The following is a 12,792-nucleotide window of genomic DNA, read 5'->3' as shown; positions in this document are numbered from 1 at the left end:
CGCATGAAAAGCTGACATTCCCGAGCAGTGAGCTAAATTACCGCCTTGTGCGGTGATTATCTTAACACATGCCACTAAATGTCCAATTCATAAAGATTAGAGCAGGCGGTATCAGGACGGAGAATACCGCTCCCTTGGAAGAGGCAATAAGCATGAGGATAACAGCTAAGTTAATGGAGACAGACCTTCCAGGCAGCAGCAGTAAGCGCAGAACAAAATAGGCTTTCCAGAATACCCAGGCTGTGTTTTCTAACCTCTTGGGTACCTGTTTTCAGATATATTTTACATCAGAAAGCCTGCATGTGTAATATTTCTTGAAGTCCTTCTAAGCTGTGGCAATTAAATAGATTGTTTAGAAAGACTAATAGACAGATTCAGTGCAGATTCAGGGCAAACAGAGGCAATAAAAAAAATGCACACCTAATAAGGGCCCGTTCTCACCTGAGTGGGAATCGCGCGATTCCCGCTCACGGCAAACCGCTAGCGGTTTTGCAAAAACCGCTACACAAAGTAGCGAGTGGCAGTGTTCTCACTGCCGCGGTTGCGGTTAGCGATAACCGCAACCGCTCTGCATGCAGCGGTTTGCCGGCGACGAGCGTTCCGCGATTAACGATCCTGATTAGCGTGCAAAGCACGCTAATCGTGATCGCTCCAAAACCGCCGCAGTGTCCAGTGATTTTTCCGTGTTAATCGCTGGAAAATCACTCCCGCAAAACATTTCGCGATTATAAGTGTGAACGGGCTGCCTCTTCTATTCTAACGCTGTCTCTGCACGGAGAAAATGAATCAACTCAGTTAGCTTCTCATGTTACGCCAGCCTAGTTCGGGAGATCACCGCACTGCTATCGCAACTGTAAACATTTTTATGAATGAGCACACATAAGTCTAAAATACCGAATGCGGTATTTTCCCGCACAGATTTTTTTTACTTTTATGAATGATAGCCCTTGTATGCACTGTTATTTTATATAGACACATCGTATGCACAGGGCGGACCTACCATGACGCATCCTGAAGCTCCTGCTCTTGCAGATTGCCTGGGGGGGGGGGGGGGGGACACCGGCACCCTGATGTTGTGAATGGAAGTCAGGAAAATCATCACAGATGTGAACCTTCAACTATAAGTAAAAACAACCTTCTGGCCCTTTTCAACTATCCAAAATTAGATTCAATTTCTTTTTGTAGTGCAGTTATAAATTTATCTGAGAGATTTTCATTTACATTCATAAATACAGTTAACCTATTTTGCATTTTCCTTTGCCATGTGCCTATTTAATTATTTTGCATTTCCCTTGTGCACAGCCGCACAATTATCTAAAGAGGGTCAATGATGCTAATAACTCAGTTTGAAGTAAATGTTATGCCTAATTTTGAACACATTGATGCAGCTTGTAAACAGACTGATCAACACGATACTGCAGCTGCTGCATAGAATGTGTTCAAGAGACAATTTGTATAACATTTGCAACAACTCGAGAGCTATTAGTATCTTATTGACCACCCCAAGTTACCGAATGTTTTTCCTCTATTCTCATCTGCTTTCCGTTACACATTCATGAAGCTTGTAAATAAGCTGATTAACCAGTTCACCATGAAGGAGTTTTCCCCCTTATGGACCTGAGAAATTTTCACCTTTCAGCACTCCTCCCATTCATTCGCCAATAACTTTCTCACTACTTATCACAACAAAATGATTTATATCTTTTTTTTGCCACCAATTAGACTTTGGGTGGTACATTTTGCTAAGAATTATTTTATTCTAAATGAATTTTAATGGGAATAACAAGAAAAAAAATGGAAAAAAAATATTATTTCTGTTTTCGGCCTTTTATAGTTTTAATATAAAACCCACACATTTTATTTGCCCATTTGTCCCGGTTATTACAACGTTTAAAATATGTCCCTAGGACAATGTATGGTGACAATATTTTATTTGGAAATAAGGGTGTATTATTTTCTGTTTTGCGTCCATCACTAATTACAAGTCCTTATGTGCAAAAAAAAATGATAGTAATATACCCTCATGACATACATATTTCAAAAGCTGAGTCCCTAAGGTAACTATTATGTATTTTTTTAAATGTGTTTTTTTTTATATACAATTTTTTTTATTTAGTAACTATGGGAGAGAGTGTGTGTGGGTGGGGGATTAAGGGGTTAATTTTAATAGGGAATGGATGTATTTTTTATTTAATATAATGTATGTTTATTCCTGTGTACTGTGAACAGTTCATGGGAAATAAAGGGCCATATGCAATTCACTTTTTCACCTGAGTTTTCGCCTAGGAGATCATTTTTCATCTTTGATTTAAGATAACTTTGAACACTTTGCAAAGGAAAAAAATATCAAAAAGTAGGTGAAAAAGTGCTGTCAAAATAATTGTGAGCATGTGTTTGCTTGCTGGTGGTTTAAAAGGCAGTTCATTTACAAGTTGTGAAAATATCACCTTAGGTGAAAAAGTGAATTGCAAATGGCCCAAACTGTCTGTATGTTTTCACTTTCTGTGCAGGAACTAAAGTCCTGCGGAGCATAGATATACCGTCGCAGAGAGCATAAGTGGTATAATTGCAGCCGCAGCTGCTGCATTGGATTGGGTCATTTTCAGGCTGCATACAATTTGCATAATAGTAACATCAACTGAGAGCTATTAATATATTACCGACCATCCTTAGATGCAGAATGTGTTTCCCCCTTCTCGGCTGCTCACCTCTCTTTTTCTTCTCCCTACAGAAACCGTACGCCTGTCAGATCCCCGGCTGCTGCAAGCGCTATACGGATCCCAGCTCCCTGCGGAAACATGTGAAGGCGCACACGGTGAAGGAGCAGCAGGGGCGCAGCAAGGTAGGAGCGTAGCATCCATAGAGGTAACTGCTACAAGCAGGGCCACCATCAGAAATGTTGGGGCCCCTCCCTGGGCCCACCCACTGGTTGCTGTGCCCGCCCACTAGTCACCGCACCCCTGTGTCCGTGCATGAAGAGCGCTGCAGCAAAAAATGTGCATGGCTCCGACACTGAAGAAAGCAGTATGCACAGCGTGATGCGGCAAAAAGTGGGTGTGACCATGGCATGTTGTGGGTGGAGCCAAATACTAGCAAAATACAGGTAGTCTCCGGTTAACAAATGAGATATGGACTTGTAGGTCCGTTCTTATCCTTTATCCATTCTCTTTTGTCCCCCTCATTTCTTCTTGTGCCTCTTTTGTCCGCCTCTGTCTCACCTCAGTTTATGCCTCTTTTGTGTCCCTCTGTGTGTCGTCCCCATGTTCCCGTCTCATCTCTTTTCTCCCTGTTCCTCTTTTGTCCGCCTCTGTTCCCCCTGTGCCTCTTTTATCCCCCTGTGTTACCCCAGAAGCCCTGGGCCCCTCACTGCAGTGTCAGTTGTCATCTCCCCCCCCCCCCCCCCTCCCTGATGGCTGCCCTGGCTACAAGGGAAGGATCAGTTGTTTGTCTCAAAAAGAGGGAGGAGAATGTGCGAGAACACTGAGAGCCAATATAGTGTAGTATGTAAATTAACCACAGGAGGGCGATAGATTATACTCACAGAAGCGTGCCGCATCAGTAGCCACACAGCAGAGAGTTGTAGAGAACAAAACCCCACCCCACTAGGGTTAAACCAGAGATGTGGAACAATAAAGAATCAAAACTTACCCGGGGCTTCCTTCAACCCTATAAACACGTCTGAGTCCCTCACCATTCTCCCATGGTCTGCCATTCAGCCACAATCAGCCCCGGTAAGTGGTTCAGTCGCATCAGTTGGGGTCTTATGCGCATGCGTAATCATCCCTGGTAACGGGCTCAATCACCTCTGTTGTGGTCTTCTGCGCATACGCGGAGGTCCCACGCATATGCAGAAGACCACCACTGACGCAACTGAGCCAGTTACCAGGGCTGGCTGATCGTGGCTGAATGACAAACTGCGGGAGGACAGCAAGGGACTCACACGTGTTTATGGGACTGGAGGAAGCCCCGGGTAAGTATCGATTCTTTGTTTTTCCACAGCTCTGGTACACTTTAAAAAGTCGCTCTCTGTAGGACAGGACAAAATGTAGGCAAAAAAAGTGCCAAAATGAAATAGTTAAAAAAGGTTTTAAAAGAGGCGGTAGATATGAACTCACCTCCTCTCAAGTGAAAACACTCATGAGTGAGATTAATAATTATAGCTTAAATATCCCGAAAAACCCAACTCTCATAGAATGCAACACGTTTCTCAGGACTAGGTTCCAGCTTCATCAGGAAAAGATCAAGAGCAAAATTTCAAAAAGAGCCGTAAGCAAGCCCAGCGCTTCAGTCCTGCTTGGAAGAAGGAAGGAGGAAGCATTGGAGTCACGTGAAGGATGACATAAAAAGTAACACCATAAGAATAGATACCGTATATTCCGGCGTATAAGACGACCCCCCAACTTTTCCATTTAAAATATAGAGTTTGGGATATACTCGCCGTATAAGACTACCCCTCTTGCAACGCACACCAAATTAAAATAAAAATAAAAAAATCATGTACTGGTGCTATGTATGAACAGATACTGGTGCTGTACCGTATGTGGTACCCAGTATATAACAGTGTATAGTCAATTGACTTGTTGCATTGGTCAACTCTCCTTAAGTAGACTGGTCAGCTCTACTTGTCTACCTGTTTATCATAGTGGTATGGAAGAATAGATTGCGCTCCCTCAGCAGGGAGATCTGAGAGGCGGTAACAGGATAGGGCGTACCACCCGGCATCAATGACACCCGGCGTATAAGACGACCCCCAACTTTTCAGAAGATTTTCAAGGGTTAAAAAGTAGTCTTATATGCAGGAATATACAGTAAATCATAAGAACAGATAAGGAGATAATTCATGACAGGAGACACACAAGGATAGCCAAATAAGAGTCAGGTAAACTGGGGAATGATCATTTATCAGCAAGAAAAGTAATAGTGATTTTAACTTTTGGATTGCCTGGTTAGCATCCTTATTACTTGTTTACCAGATAAAAATGAAGAATTGATTTTTGATGTTATGCTCGACAGTTGCACTTTAAGACACGCCCATGCCCCACCTGCAACTACGCCCCTAACACACCCCTAGTCATACATACAAAGAATTTAGAAGCCCAAGATGTAGTTTTATCATTCAAACCACACTGGTCCGTTCTATCATCATTATTTTTTTAAAATAAGAAATACATCAATTTAAATGATGGCAATAAAGTTTAGAGTCAATTAAACACATTTAAATACATATATCTACATAAATGTGTACATCAGTCTTGAAAAAGGGACACATGAGGAAGAAAGAGGGACAGATGGACGGTCCCTCCAAAAAAAGGGATAGTTGGGAGTTATGAGACAGCAATAAAATAATTGCAAATGTTCTGTCCCTTCTTTAATTTAATGAAAAATAAACTAGATAAAATGTTTTGGACGAAGTCACACTTTGAATTAGTGGCTTTTTATATTTGTAGACAGTTGGTTTCTAGGGATTAATAAAACAAGAATGGAATGGAATGAGGAGTGTCTGCCAGCCGAGCTGGATGGATCAGAACTCACCAAAGATTTTTCTGCTCCGCCTCAGTATGGAATCAGACGGTTCTGTTCTGTAGATGCCCCGTTACAGCTTCCAGAAGACCAGAGCCCTCTGTGTACTATCACCTGGGGGAGGAGAAGTGACATTACTGATTAGTGCAGTGATTCCCTTCCCAGGAAGACCCAGATTCTCTGTTCTCTCCGGAGAGGAAACGTGGATTCATCCGGAAACTCACCACAGAGATCCTTCATGTGTGGTCTGCAGACTATTAGTGGTGTTCCCATAATCCATGCTGCTATGACCTACGCTGGCCACACCAGGACTGACCATGGTTACCACTAAAGAGGAACAAACACATGATTCATAGAACTTTTCTCCTGAGCATTCTCATAGGAGATGTCTAATCAGAGCAGGATCATCTACCAATAGTCAACATAGGCAGGTGTGTGATAGACAAACCCCTAAACCTGCAATTAGATTAGGATTTGCAGGATCAAGGGCTCGGCAGAGGCCAGGTACCAGACAGGACAGTTTCTAGGCTAAATTGCACACAGGACAAGGGTTTAAAATCATTGCGCCCCCTTCCCCTCCCCCACCCCTGTGGACTCACGGACCCTTACTATTTAGAGATAGTCACACAGCCACTACTTACTAGTGACCAGCCGTTCATCCAGGAGGAAGCAGGGACCAGAAAAAACACACAGGAGAAGAGAGCCGACTCCTTAATGGGCGCCGCGCACTGACAGCCTGCAGTACCGCTACAGGACATCAGGTGTCATCATGCGGTGGTGACGTGATGATAAGATGTCTGACGCAGGCAGCCTAGGAGGAGTCAAGGAAGGTGATCGCGCTGGGAATCTTCTTTCTTCTTCCATTTGGCTGCACTGCATGTCACCAGCTCCCTAACGGTTATGTCCTTCTGCCTGCATCCCCCTTCTTCTACTTGCCGGCCTGCACCCAGGGCGGTTGCCCTACCTGCACTGCTCAAGAAACGGCCCTGGTACCAGAACTCCTGTGTCTATAGGCTCCCAAGATGTTCATGTAAAACCATTTTTTATGAGACCAATGACAAAACAGTGCCGTTTAGCGAGCAAGCAATATACAACAGACAATGCACACTTTACACTTGGATGGTAGCCCAGTAGGTGGCGGCTGGACATTTTGCAATAGATTTCATGATGAAATCTATTTGCAAATTGCTGTGCAGAGTGTGGGCAGGCAATAGTCTAGAACTGAATCTAATCAGATAGAAATCAAACAATGTATAGCTCCAATGATTGATCTGCTACCAGATCGAACAAAGCGAGCGGACAATAGCGGGAAATCGAGAGGAAGATAAGCGGCGCCGGCGGGGACAAGCGGGTATCGAATCCGACGCACACGCGGATGAGCGGGGATGCGGAAGAGCCGATCCGGCGGCTAATCGAGCCGCCGGATCGCTCCGTCTAGATCAGGCTTAATCATTGATCTGCTACCAGATCAAACAATGTATAGCTGTAATGATTGATCTGCTACCAGATCAAACAATGTATAGCTCTAATGATTGATCTGCTACCAGATCAAACAATATATAGCTCTAATGATTGATCTGCTACCAGATCAAACAATGTATAGCTCTAATGATTGATCTGCTACCAGATCAAACAATATATAGCTCTAATGATTGATCTGCTACCAGATCGAACAATGTATAGCTGTAATGATTGATCTGCTACCAGATCGAACAATGTATAGCTGTAATGATTGATCTGCTACCAGATCGAACAATGTATAGCTCTAATGATTGATCTGCTTCCAGATCAAACAATGTATAGCTCTAATGATTGATCTGCTACCAGATTGAACAATGTATTGCTGTAATGATTGATCTGCTACCAGATCGAACAATGTATAGCTCTAATGATTGATCTGCTACCAGATCGAACAATATATAGCTGTAATGATTGATCTGCTACCAGATCGAACAATGTATAGTTGTAATGATTGATCTGCTTCCAGATCGAACAATGTATAGCTGTAATGATTGATCTGCTACCAGATCGAACATTGTATAGCTCTTATGATTGATCTGCTACCAGATTGAACAATGTATGGGTACACATGCAGATTCCTGTTCAATCTGTGTACAGCCCAACAGCGGCCTGCACTACCTTGTAGCCTTTCCGTCCTGTCGCTCTCATGCCTCTTGTATTAAGTGTCTGGGTAGGAAACATGCGCTGGCTCAGCTCCTGACCACATTTAAATTGAGGGGAATTCTTCTGGCATATTTGGTGTTAATAAGTCTTAGAGGATTTTGCACTTTGGCGGAGCAGGAGAGGAGGGAGGAAGGGAGAGGGAGTCGCACTCGGTGGTTTCAGTACTTGTGCTTGTGTCCCTTTATAAGTACAGAGGGAGGTTTAGTTGGAGGGTGCCGGTGTTGTCCAGATCTGCAGTTTGGTTCTGGCCCATTGTGGGATACAGAACACAGCAAGACTACCCTGTATACTCTATAGTCATTTATGTAAGAGTGTCATGTGCAGTGGTGGCGCTACACTCCCCATACCTCCCAACTTTTTGAGATAAGAAAAGGGGACACTTAAGCCACGCCCCTTCCACACCCCTATTAACCCCAGCGACACCCCTAATCACACCCCCGACACACCCCTAATCAAACATACCATAAAGATAAGAAAAATATGCTGTTTTATAATTCGAACCACACTGGTCCTTTCTATCCTGGCTCATTTTCCTTCATATTAACATTTTCAAATTAATAATATATCAATTTAAAGGATGGGAATAAAGTTTAGAGTCAATCAAACACATTTTGTAGTATAGAAATATAAATATTTACATAGAAAAAGGGACAAAGTCCTCAAAGAGAAGCAATAGAGGAGGAAAGAGGGACAGGGCTCCGAAAGAGGGACAGTTGGGAGCTATGCCTCCCCCCCCCCTTCCCCAGGAATCATTGTGCCCCTCTGAGTGCCTTCTTCCCCCACTCAGTAACATACAGTTAACTGTTTCCAGACCCCAACAGCATACAGTAAACAGGATAGGGTTGGTAAAACATTATCCATGCCAGCCTGAATCTATGTAGGCATTAAGTAATGCAAGGGTCTTATCTATTTGCCATAAATACCTCAGAATCCTTGCAAGATCCCTTGTAATTAATGTATCTGAATGACACTTATATTTGCAAAAAAAAAGAAAAAAAAAGATATCACCTTCTGATTGTATGTCCTAACATTGTCAGTCAACTGGAATAGACTCTAAAGAAGGCTTACTAGCTGAAAGCTCACTATTTTTCTTTTAAAGAGGAGCTGTCAGCCATTCTTTCTAAAAAAAACAAAACACATATATATGTAGATAAATACTTGCTCTACTTACATTACATATGTCCATGTTTTGATTTTAGTGATTTTAGTAAAAAAAAAGAGAAAATCCTTCTTAGTGTTTCCCATATTAACGGTGGCTATTTTGAAGCCAATCCTGATGTCATTTCCTCCCTTACTCTCCTCTGCCTGATACTATAGACAGTGCATTGTCTCAGCATGAGAAATATTGGCCAATCAAAGAGGAACAGAGGTGTGGGAGGGGAAAACAGGAGGGAAAGAGACTTCAGCCAATCAGGCTGCATTAGTTAAGTCTGATGGGAAGAAGAGCAGCCAAAAAGGACAACCCAGCATGCCCTGCAACTTCCTCTATGTGTACCAACATTTGTGTGTACCAAATAAGAGTCAGGTAAACTAAGGAATGACCATTTATCAACAAGAAAAGTAAAAGTGATTTTAACTTTTGGATTGACTGGTTAGCATCCTTATTACTTGTTTACCAGATAAAAATAAAGAAAAGATTTTTGATGTTATGCCCGACAGTTACACTTTAAATTAGCCAATACATGGTATTATCCGGATTCAAAACTTCCTGTCTGTAAAATACGAGATCTAGTCTCCAGCAATGCATAGCTACTAAGATAAGGAATTACGCACACAGTATTTCTCTCCCTCTTGCCTCTATCCCCTCCTCTTGCTTGTAGAGAGGTCAGACACAGGCTTGGGGCAGGAATGATTTATCTGTGATCTGTCCACACAGGGGCAGCTTGCTAGCAAGTGAGGATTAAAGCATGCCAGCAAACTAGCCAAGTACATCTGTAGGTAACTTTTCTTCTATAATAGCACCATCATTTGGACAATCTGCTCTGCTGAAAATCCTCTGAGTTCTGTTTGTGATGTTTGCATTTTTTTCCTATCATTACTGATCTAGTTAGCTTTCATTTTATCACCTGAGTTAGGAAAAATATATCTAAAGCTCACCATACAAACATCCATTTTGATCACCCAAATGGACCTCACCAACCAGCCATATTTGTGCCATCCTAAACATTTTTATCCATTATTTCCTTCTTGTAACCCCCTCCCCCACCACCCATCCTTGCACTGATTAAGGTCAACGCAGACTGAAACAGCTGACTGCAATCTGACTTATTTGGCTCTGTAAAATGAATAGGCTGTAGACGGGGCCAGATTTAGAATTGGGCACATTAGGCAAGAGTGTGCTAAGAGGCGAGAGGTGGTTATCATGGGTTCGTGAACCACCATGCATCATGCTGGCGCCATGACATCACCGTCCCTGGAGCATAGGGAGCTGGGTGGGACTTCCCATCTAACCTGCCTACCAAACTCTCCATTCTCAGAAAGCAGTGACTGCGTCATGGTTTCAGATTGGTGAGTGCAGGCATGCCAGGCAGGGGAAGGAGGGGAGAGATGACAGCCAGGTCAGGAATTAGGGGCAGCCAGCACACTTGGAATGCAGTTTAGCGGGCAACCCTACATTTGCGTCAGAATTTATGGGCTCAGAAGAGGGTGGAGTTTAGGATCCTATGATATAAATCTGGCCCTAGCTTAACCTATAGGTGTAATTTTTTTTGCAAATACATTCTGTAAACTAAGGTTCTCCATTTCAAACAATGTGAGTAGTGTAACGGTTGGGTGTAGCAACTCAGATGTCTGATTATATGGTGATCTGCAGAATCACCAGTAATGCAGACGCTATACCTGATTATGTGGTGATCTGCAGAATCACCAATAATACTGGTATAGCTACAAGGATGCTAAGTGTGTAGTGCTTGGTGCAACCGTAACTCAATAGTTTAGCTGAACCTTACCAGAGAAGCTGGTAAGGTACTATCAGTACTGGAGACTGTATAATTTGGATAGACCTTTCCAGAGGGGCTGGGAAGGCACCCACAGAAACAGTACGACAACAAGGAATCAGGAGAAACCTCTCCAGAAGAGCTGGAGAACACTAGCAATAAAGATAACTGGCTAGTTTGGCGAAGCCTTACCAGAGGAGCTGGTAAGGCACTATCAGCTAAGTGACAATCTAAGGAGAGCAGACCTTTCCAGAGCGGCTGGAAAGGTAATAGCACACCTCACCAGTGGTGAGGGCCGCCCACTGGTGAGTAGAATGGTCAGACAGGCTACGTTCGGCAACAGAGAGACAGTATCAGTACAGAAATCGGAAGGCAGAAGAGTAATCAGTAATCAGGCAAGGAGTTCAGTAACTTTAGGCAGATAGGCAGAAGTACAGAATCAGTAAGCTAAAGCAAAGTCAGAGTATAGCCAGAGTCAAACACAGGTAATCAATAATATACAATAATCCTAGTCTTGGTGTGAAGTCCTTGGTTTCAACACCTGGATCTAGTCTAAGGTCTGAGAGCTAACACGTAAGTATTCACGACAGCAGACTCCGACTGAATGGCAAATGAAGGCTTATGAGGAATAGGGAGACTCTCAGCCACTCCCACCTCGGATTTCCACCAATCCGAGCGGCGAGAGTCATCCCTGACGTCAGCCGAACGGCAGGTCAGCTGACGCACCTTCTGTTAGCATAAAGGTCCTGTCTCCGTGCGCGACTGCGTGAGACAGACCCCCTGTGAGCTGCAGACAAGACCGTTCCCGGCGTACTAGACGCCGACGGAGCGGAGAACCCTTGAGAGCCAGCGAGGGAGGCGGCTGCAGACACCCCCTGCGTGTCAGCAGCCGCCGATTCACAAGTTGTTACAAGTAGTAACTTTATTGCTGTCTGTGAAAATACTGTTGTGCGTAACAATTTCTAGGGCACAATAATACGGGTTTGTAGCAATAAAGTGCTCGAGGAGAGTGAATGTTGTTTGCCATTAGTTGGCAGACTCTTGTTCTCATTAAGTGTTCAATGTTATTACAGGTACAGCATTCACTGGATGGAAAGTGGGCAAAAGCCGTCACACAGGAAATTCTGAACGGAACTCGGTCCCGCGACCTGCTCACAGGTACAGAGTATCAGCTGCATATTGCTGGGGGCTCAATCATTAAATGTCTCTTGTTAATACATCCCAACACCTCTCTATACTTCACAATACCTCTCTATACTAACCAACACCTCATTATACTTTCCAACACCTCTCTATTCTTCCCAACACTTCATTATACTTTCTAACACTTTACTGTACTTCCCAACACCTCACTATACTTCCCAACACCTCTCTATACTTCCCAACACCTAGCTATACTAACCAACACCTCTCTATAGTAACCAACACCTCTCTATAGTAACCAACACCTCTCTATACTAACCAACACCTCTCTATACTTCCCAACACCTCTCTATACTAACCAACACTTCTCTATACTTCCCAACACCTCTCTATACTAACCAACACGTCTCTATACTAACCAACACCTTTCTATATTTCCCAATACCTCTCTATTCTTCCCAACACTTCACTATACTTCCTAACACTTTACTGTACTTCCGGACACATCACCATTCTTCTCAACACCTCACTATACTTCCCAACACCTAGCTATACTAACCAACACCTCTCTATACTTCCCAACACCTCTCTATACTTCCCAACACCTCTCTATACTTCCCAATACCTCTCTATTCTTCCCAACACTTCACTATACTTCCTAACACTTTACTGTACTTCCGGACACATCACCATTGTTCCCAACACCTCACTAGACTTCCCAACACCTCACTATACTTCCCAACACCTCACTATACTTCCCAACACCTCACTATACTTCCCAACACCTCTCTATACTTCCCAACACCTCTCTATTCTTCCCAACACCTCACTATACTTCCCAACACCTCATTATACTTACCAACACCTCACAATACTTCCTAACACTTTACTGTACTTCCGGACACATCACTAGTCTTCCCAACACCTCTCTATACTTCCCAACACCTCTCTATTCTTCCCAACACCTCACTATACTTCCCAACACCTCACTATACTTCCCAACACCTCA

At 43.4% G+C, this 12,792-nt stretch overlaps 1 protein-coding gene across 1 annotated transcript in view; it reads left to right on the top strand.

The window, feature by feature from the left end:
- The window catches only part of GLIS1 (GLIS family zinc finger 1), a 169,009-nt gene that overhangs the window by 123,492 nt on the left and 32,725 nt on the right, over positions 1-12,792 (top strand). The window contains exons 6-7 of the mRNA XM_068242414.1: positions 2,732-2,842; positions 11,714-11,798. Coding sequence (XP_068098515.1) covers positions 2,732-2,842; positions 11,714-11,798 — 196 coding nt within the window. The remainder of the gene's footprint in view (positions 1-2,731; positions 2,843-11,713; positions 11,799-12,792) is intronic.

The sequence above is a fragment of the Hyperolius riggenbachi genome, chromosome 6, assembly GCF_040937935.1.
Source record: "Hyperolius riggenbachi isolate aHypRig1 chromosome 6, aHypRig1.pri, whole genome shotgun sequence".
Taxonomy (NCBI): Eukaryota; Metazoa; Chordata; class Amphibia; order Anura; family Hyperoliidae; genus Hyperolius; species Hyperolius riggenbachi.
This window is presented reverse-complemented; position numbering and strand designations above follow the sequence as displayed.